Source organism: Nyctibius grandis, chromosome 13 (genome assembly GCF_013368605.1).
Source record: "Nyctibius grandis isolate bNycGra1 chromosome 13, bNycGra1.pri, whole genome shotgun sequence".
NCBI lineage: Eukaryota > Metazoa > Chordata > Aves > Nyctibiiformes > Nyctibiidae > Nyctibius > Nyctibius grandis.
Window position 1 is genome coordinate 9,445,868 of NC_090670.1, and position 7,847 is coordinate 9,453,714.

At 36.0% G+C, this 7,847-nt stretch overlaps 1 protein-coding gene across 2 annotated transcripts in view; it reads left to right on the forward strand.

Annotated features, from left to right (window-relative positions):
- LRCH2 (leucine rich repeats and calponin homology domain containing 2) overlaps nt 1–7,293 on the forward strand; it is a 44,166-nt gene extending 36,873 nt beyond the window's left edge. Inside the window, exons 15-21 of one of the 2 annotated variants that reach the window (XM_068411929.1) lie at nt 13–57; nt 501–551; nt 1,634–1,691; nt 3,527–3,639; nt 4,791–4,928; nt 5,211–5,288; nt 6,458–7,293. In XM_068411929.1, the coding sequence (XP_068268030.1) occupies nt 13–57; nt 501–551; nt 1,634–1,691; nt 3,527–3,639; nt 4,791–4,928; nt 5,211–5,288; nt 6,458–6,577 (603 nt within the window). In that variant the 3' untranslated portion in view covers nt 6,578–7,293. The remainder of the gene's footprint in view (nt 1–12; nt 58–500; nt 552–1,633; nt 1,692–3,526; nt 3,640–4,790; nt 4,929–5,210; nt 5,289–6,457) is intronic. The other variant, XM_068411930.1, reaches the window with a different exon arrangement.
- The last annotated feature ends 554 nt before the right edge of the window (nt 7,294–7,847 follow it).

Below are 7,847 nucleotides of genomic sequence, written 5' to 3' on the forward strand. Positions count from 1 at the left end.
TATGTTTTGCAGTATAAGTCTTCCAGAAAGAGTTCAAGTGGAAATGAAAATGATGAGGTGAGAAATAGTAATTGTGTAAAATATTTAAGAAAACATTTTATTCATTTGTCTTTCATAAACACCTGTGGGGCACAGTCACAGAGCTGGAGGACGTTGGCTAGAGTCCACGCAAACAAACTTTACATTCCAAAGCCATAGTAGAAATAAGTATTATACTCCTTTATTTGAAAAAGATTGTGTACTGGGGAAAAGTAGGGCATTTACTTGCTTTGGTAATAGGAAAGTTAATTCACCCGTCAAGCAGAGGTAATGTAAAAGTAATATTTGACATAAACAGTGAACAGTGTTTTCTTGACTTACATTTTTTGAATTTTGTTGCTGCCAGTTTGTCACATACTTGGCAAATGTTGCATCTCATGTATTGCGTGTTTCCTAATTTTGTGTTCTTGTTAAATCATAATTTTCATTTTTATAATTTCATCTCTTTGATTTCTTTTTAGCAAGACAGTGATAATACTAATGTGTCCCCACAGTCTCCTGTGTCATCTGAGGTACAAGTTCGTGGTTTTGTTTTTCATTCAAAAAACATTTCTTTGTGCTCATTACTTGTCACCAAGTTTTCCATGCAGATGTAAAGCTGTTACTTTCCTTTGAAGCTGCAATTAGAAATATTTCATCATAATAAAAATTCAAAAATAGGTAGAAACTGGAGACAGATATTACAACTTGTTTTACCTTTGCAACTATCTGATCTCTCCTAGATTTGTTTTTTTGACTGGTGTGTAGAAAAGTGCATTGCTTTGTCTCCATTATCTCTCCTAATGAAAATAGCTAATAAAAGAAAAATCAAATTTCCCATAATTTGTAGGCGTCCCCTATGCACTAGCCATCCAGAGGATTTTAAGTAAAACCTGTGGTTTAGTATTTTATATATCACAGGGAACCCAAAGGTACTGACATTAAGGAGTTTCATCCTTTACAGTGCTGGCTATCGCCTTTGTGTTACAGCCTTGCAGCTTCATTCACTCGTTGCTTTCCTTTTTAAGGCATGTCCATGTAGTCTCACTGTGGCTGCACTACACTACTGAGCTCTGAATAAAGCATACCAGAGATCATTAACATTTCTGTCTCATATCAATAAGGAACCTGAGGAAGCAGAATGAGAACATCTCCCAAATACAGTGAAATGAGTTGAAATTAAGGATAGCTTATGTACATACCAAATTACTGAGTGTGTCTGTCTTTTTAGATGGTGAAATGAGAAAAAACTGATATTCATAATTGAAAGTAAATATTTCTTGAAATATTTTGATGCTAAGCATTGGGAGGATATTTGGATTTGCTTACAGCTGGCTTGGAACTCTGCTCACAGAATGGTTTGCAGTAGTTTGAAATGTTTTAGAGTAGATTTTAGTTGATCTGATGCTGCTTTTCTTCCTCAGTAAGAAAATTTTATCTGCATATACTGAGGTTACTTTCAATTTATTTTCTAACTCTCTCCTTCAAAAGAGTGTTGTAGTTAAGCAGAAGGACTTGCTTTTCTTAGTCAAGAATAATTTAAACACTTTCTTGATGGGAACAAAAGTTAATTCTTTTAATGAATGGAAAAAATTTACTTTGTCTCTTTTAACAGGATTATGAAAGGACAGATAGTAACACTCATGGTCCATTTGGTCTCAAACCAAGGTCAGGTAAGCTGTTGCTCTCTTATCATAGCATGATAGAACAGAAGTTTATTTCCCAGGCTGGAACAGCGGGTAAGGACAGCAGATGCCTGGACTGGAATGAATATGAAGAGATGCCACAGTAAAGCAATCCACTTAGTGTACTTATCACAAGCATAGTACTGGGAAAGACATAGACAGCTGCTTTGGCAAATGAATAAAAGTTCCCTAAGTTGCACAGTGATTTTTTTTTTAATTATTTTTTATTTTTTTTCCCTAATGATTTTTTTTGTGCATATTTAGTCACTGTCAAAGAACAGGGAAACAGCATGCAATTGTTCTTGAGACGTGGTGGCTGAGGCAGGAGGGTTTCAAGCGAAGCAGATTTTTGTAATTTGTCATATGAAAGGATGCTTTGAGCAAAGCTTTGCCAGGAGTTTTATGGCTTAGTGCTTTGTTGCACCCTGACTCTTCCAAGACTCTGCCATACCCTCATAAGAAAGTTGTAGTGTCTAAAGCAGACCTCTGAAATTTAGGTAGAAATAATACTTTTTTTTTTTTTCAGTTACAGTATTCTTTCATTTGCAAGTGTCTATGTGAATATTGGATGTCAACAGTGTAAAACATAGTTTGGAAAAGCCACTGTGCAGTCCTTTTTCCAGTTAATTACCACCCTTCTCTGTTCTTAAGGGAACAGTCTTTGTGCCAATTCATTAAGAAAGAATGATCTCAGCTCTTCAGTTTAATTTCATTCAGTGTTTATGGTAGCAATGCTTGACCTCCTTAATGCTAACCTGTGAGCCATCAGTAGTAGAGTATGTCTGAGGTAATGCAAGTGGCTTCTTCAGGGCTCTTAAGTCACTTGAGATTTGTAAGCAGTTGTGTGAAACTTCTGTGCCAGAGATAGGTTGGTTGCATGTACCAGGACATGCCTGGCTCTGATCATTTAGAGGCTTCTGAGTTATTTACATCCTTGGCTGCACGAAGGTGCAGATTTGATAGGAGGAAGCAGGCTTGTTAGAACTTTTCAGCCCATCTTTTCTCAGGCTTCCTAGGAGCCACTGCCAGCTTATGTCCGTAAAACAGCAGCAATCCCTTTCACTCTGTTCTGGGAAAGTGAATGGCACTTTGTCTCAGTTAGAAGCCAAAATCTAAGTTCTAAAGGTGTAAGTATTGATTCTTTTGCTCAAAAGCATGGGGTAAAATACTTAAGGATACCGTGGTGTTGCCACGGAAGAGTTTTTATTTGCCAGTGTTTTATAAAACAGAATTGTCATTTGAAGGCTTTCAGATCATGAAGAACAGTAAAGTGAATGTAATTATGTAACAGACCTCCTTTTTAAAGAACAACTCTGAACTTTTAGATGAGATATTTCATATTTTTCAATTAGTTCTTTAACAAGCAATCACTGTGTCTCTGCATATGCACACCTAACACATGCGCATATGTGTGTGTACATATGCATTTTAAGTCTTTCATTGCAAGATATGTCAGGGAGTTCTGTCCCTTTTTTTAGTCTCCATAAAGGCTTTATACTCGATTAAAAGTAAAACACAATGAAAATACTTTCAAAGTTAGATTGCAAGATATGCTTGGAAAAGTGCAAATGGAGTGTATATCTCAAATATTTGAACTCAATTCTGTGTCTATATTTTCTAGTTATCCATTGGCACTTAAGATGATCTATGTATTTTATTTGAAAGATAAGTTTCATAGCATCTTTTACATGAGGATACTTGAATATATTTGTTCTGAAAAGTTCTGCAACTTTTTTTCCCATTTTTATCCTTGGTGGTAGACTTTTAGTCATTGCATTTTTTTAATCTGAATTCTGAAAACTAACTTCAGTAATGTTTAATAGCTTTCAGCCGTGCATCTCGCCAGGACTATGGTGCAGTGGATCCTGGATTTACCATGAGGAGGAAAATGGAGCATTTAAGGGAAGAAAGGGAACAAATAAGACAGCTTCGCAATGTATGTACCATTATTTACTATATGGGTGCAGTGCATTTGGCTTGCTCTGTACCACAATTTAAACCTTTATAATAAAGGCCTGCAAATCACTACGGTTGTACAAGGGCATCTCTGTAGTGAGAGATTTCTTCCTAAGGAATTTCTTGTAACAGGCTACACTGGTACTATTTTTGGTCCAACCAAAATACCAACCAGGAACTTAGATGTTTTTTTAGCTGAAAAATGAAGTGAAATGAAAAATGAAAATTTTTCTAGGTCTCTGAGGTTTTAGGTTTTCCTAGGGAGACAATAAGTCTGCTTGTGTTTGCTGCTATTTGACCTGAGATTTGAAAATGGTCGTAGTCTTCTGAATAGCCAAATGCTTTTTGAGTGTAGAAAGTCGCTACGAGTTAAAAATACTGAATAGGATCTAAATTTCAGACTTCCAGTAAGTTCTTTTCTATATAGTTCTGTTCGCAAGACATTTAACAGTTATAGTTAACTGTAAATTGTAGCAGCTCTGCTTTCCAGGGCAGTACTAATTTGGGGTGCGACTTCTATGAAGGCTGTTTCTGTCTTGTCTGGTTCACTTCCTGAGCAATGAAGGCTTGTTGCTGGCGGGGTGGGAAAAAACATTCCTCACTTCCCTTCTCTGTTTTGCAACACAAGTGTGGTTACTTCGTGGCTACCCTTTGCTCAGCTATTTAATTGTCACCTGCACAAGTGAAATAGCCATGCCCAAAGTGGTTGTGTTCCCCTCTTTTTTTTTTTTTTCCTCCTTCTAGTAAAAACTGTGTATGATTTCAACCCACAAGTTCTGCACGCTAACAGCTAATGAGGTGTTCAGCCTAACATTTCTATCCTTAAATTCTGTGCTTTCCTATTATGAGGAGTGAATTCATCGTGTGGTTTTGAGAGCTATGTATCGTGGTAGCTGTTGGCTGAAGGTCTTTCTCAGTATGTAGTTGTGTCACTAAAAAAAAAAAACCAAGCAAAAGGAATGTAAGGTTAATAAAGAGAAAATTATATTTATACTCAGTAAAGTGTGAGTTGACTCCATTTACTTCACTTTAGTATTAAAATGTCCCTTTTAAACTGCTTTAAAATACCCTGGATTTAAAATGAAAAATTAGCTAATGTTGAAAGTAACTTACTTATGGTCTTTTTAATAGAATCTTGAATCAAGGTTAAAAGTAATTTTGCCTGACGACATTGGAGCAGCATTGATGGATGGAGTAGTTCTTTGCCATTTAGCCAATCACATAAGGCCACGTTCTGTTGCCAGCATTCACGTACCATCACCAGCAGTGGTAAGTAAATTACCTCACTTTTGTTGCATCTTACGTGAAAACAAGGTTTTGAAGTTCAATACTAAAACATCATGAATCATGTTTACCATATTGGCTACATTCCTCACTTCAATTTTTTTGCAAGAAGCATTAAACAAGAGTCAGAAGTTTAGTTTAAGAGCTATTTTCATATACTGAGTCTTCATAAATGTGTTGTGTTTTAGCAACTGTTACTGAATGTGCATCATAAATACACAATCCTTCATGAATGGATGATGAATATCTAACATCCTGTCTTTACAGCCTAAACTCAGTATGGCAAAGTGCCGAAGAAATGTTGAAAACTTTCTCGATGCTTGTAAAAAATTGGGCGTTCCACAGGTATGCTAACTGCTTTATTGACTTATTAATAACCACAGAAAAAGTCAGCAAATACTGAAGTTGTTTTTTTGGGGGGGCTTAATTCAGGAAGCAATAGTGATTGTAACACTGACCAGGGAATGTGAAGATATAAAAGAAGTCCCACTTCTGGCCTGTGACATGAGTTTGAGGAAGCTACTTATGGGTTTCTAGTCAGCTCCTTATGGTAAAAATAATACTGAGCCTGACCACCTTGTAAAATAAATTATCATCTAAACAAAAGAACTGATGTGAGAGGATGATGTTGTAATATTTGAAAGTTTTGAGTTTAGCAACTCACTTTGGCATGAATTTCAGTGTCTGCTTAGGAAAAATCCTGCAATTGCAGAAATACGTAGCTGAACTGATTAGCTATCTGTTTTAGCACAGCCGTAGTTGGAGCCCATTATTCATGCTTCTGTTGCCCAAGTTCATCCTCTTACTTTCCTGTGTGAGGGGGGAAAAAACTAAAGAGCAAATAATTTCCTGCATATTATGAGAGGCAAAAAATTCCCTCAACCCTTTTTAGTGGAACATAGAAATTAGTTCATGGATTTAGAAGCCTGGGTTACTGCTCTGCCACAGCTTCTATCTAGTGTGGAGCCACAGACCATGCAGAAATTAGAGATGCTAAGATTTACCTTGTGAATTACATGTAACACCAGCTAGCAGTTGGGAAAATTGTCCAGCTTGTGCTGAATTTTGAAACTGAAAGATGACTTTCTTGGGAAATGGCTCATTACTGAGGACCCAGTCTATAAGCACTTCCAAGTTTTCCCAAGGAAAAAATTGGTAATAAGCTTACAAAACAAGGGAAGGGGAAAGTAGGCCACTGAGCCAACAGTGCCCATCAGCCTGTTTTTCTTGCTCTGCTTATGAAAAGAAACAGAGTCTTTGGCTTTATGAAATTAACAGTCTTATATGTATCTTCTGATGTTGTCATAGTTTAACACTTTAAACAGATCTTAGATATAATTAGTTTCTGACCATTGTGTTACTGTAGAGAACCACATGCGAAATTTAAGGCTAAAGACTTTTTCTATGCAAGTGTATTATGGTGATGTATGTGTGACTTCAGAGAGAATGCATTTACTACCTGCCTTGGGGAAAAAATGAATGAAGCTTGATACACGTACTGCTTTGTTTTGCAGGAGAGACTTTGCTTGCCTCATCACATCCTGGAGGAAAGGGGTCTGGTGAAGGTTGGCCTCACAGTTCAAGCTCTGCTTGAATTGCCAGTGTTGAAAGTATCTCAGCTTTCCTCCATGTGACATGACTACTTGGAAGCTAGGCAACTTACCGTTCGATCTGTTGACTTGGATTGCTTTGAGGCAGTTCAGCTTCCTACATGGGAACATCCAAGCCATCAAAAACTAGTATCTGTCCAGATGCTGTAGAGAGCCTTACTTTGGAGTTTTACGTGAAAACCTCAGAGTCAGCTGACAGTTAAAAGAACATAATTATTCCTTTTTTTTTCTTTTGTAATTGGGTGCACAGATTGTGGTAGCATCAGGTTCTCTTTACAGTTAATTTAGGTTAAAAGCTGCCATTTAACATCTCGGTGTTACAGTTAAATGCTGGATTTCTTTTCCTACATTGAAAATGTTGTTTGAATTATTTTAGAAGTACAAAGCACGCCCCCCTCACTTTAATCTTTCAATTCAATAATTTGATTTAAAGGAAAGACAAAAATATAGTGATGGTATGATGTTAAAAATGCGAGCGACTGATCGCTTGTAATCCACTTTCACTCTCTCAGAAAGCTTAATATTTGCGTTCTTTATTTTTTGCACTCCTGGTTGAAACTTACACACTTCTAACATTGCCAGTATTTAGTCTGAGCGTATGGTGATTACACAAAACAGTATCCAATGGGAAAAGGACACATTCTATTGAGTTTTTTCCAGTCTTCTAGGTTGGTGCCAAATATTTTTTTCAGTTGTACTGTAGATTGTTTACATGTGAAGTGCCTGTGTAATTGATAACTATTAATAGTCTTAAACATTTTTGAAATTTCTTTGTTTAAAATAGATAAAATGGAAATTTTTAAATATTTTAATAGTTTTTTTGTAAAATCAGTACGTGAAGATTTAAGTAATACTTCACATTTTTGATGTTGGATGTTTTAAGTTTGTTGCACAATTGGTTATTTTGTTGTCTAATAATTAGAAAATACTGTAAATACTTATTTATGCTATTTAATTTGATAATACCTAATCACTTTTGGTTTAATGTATTGTTGGACAAAAAGTTGTCTAATTTTCTTTGTTTGGGACAAACAAATATACATAGTGAGTAGGACATGAGAACTAGTGATGCATACAGAGTAATTTAGGACATTTTGATAAAACTGCCAAAATCTCAGGTTTACGCTGTGACTTTCAGGATTTTGTGTAATATTGCTCCTGATCTCACATTACATTTTTACAACAGGTATATCCATAATTAGTTGAGAAATATCAGTGTTTTATCATTGTAGTGTTTACGGGATTTATTGTGTAATTTACACAAATATGGCATAGCACACAAATCGGTTTGTAC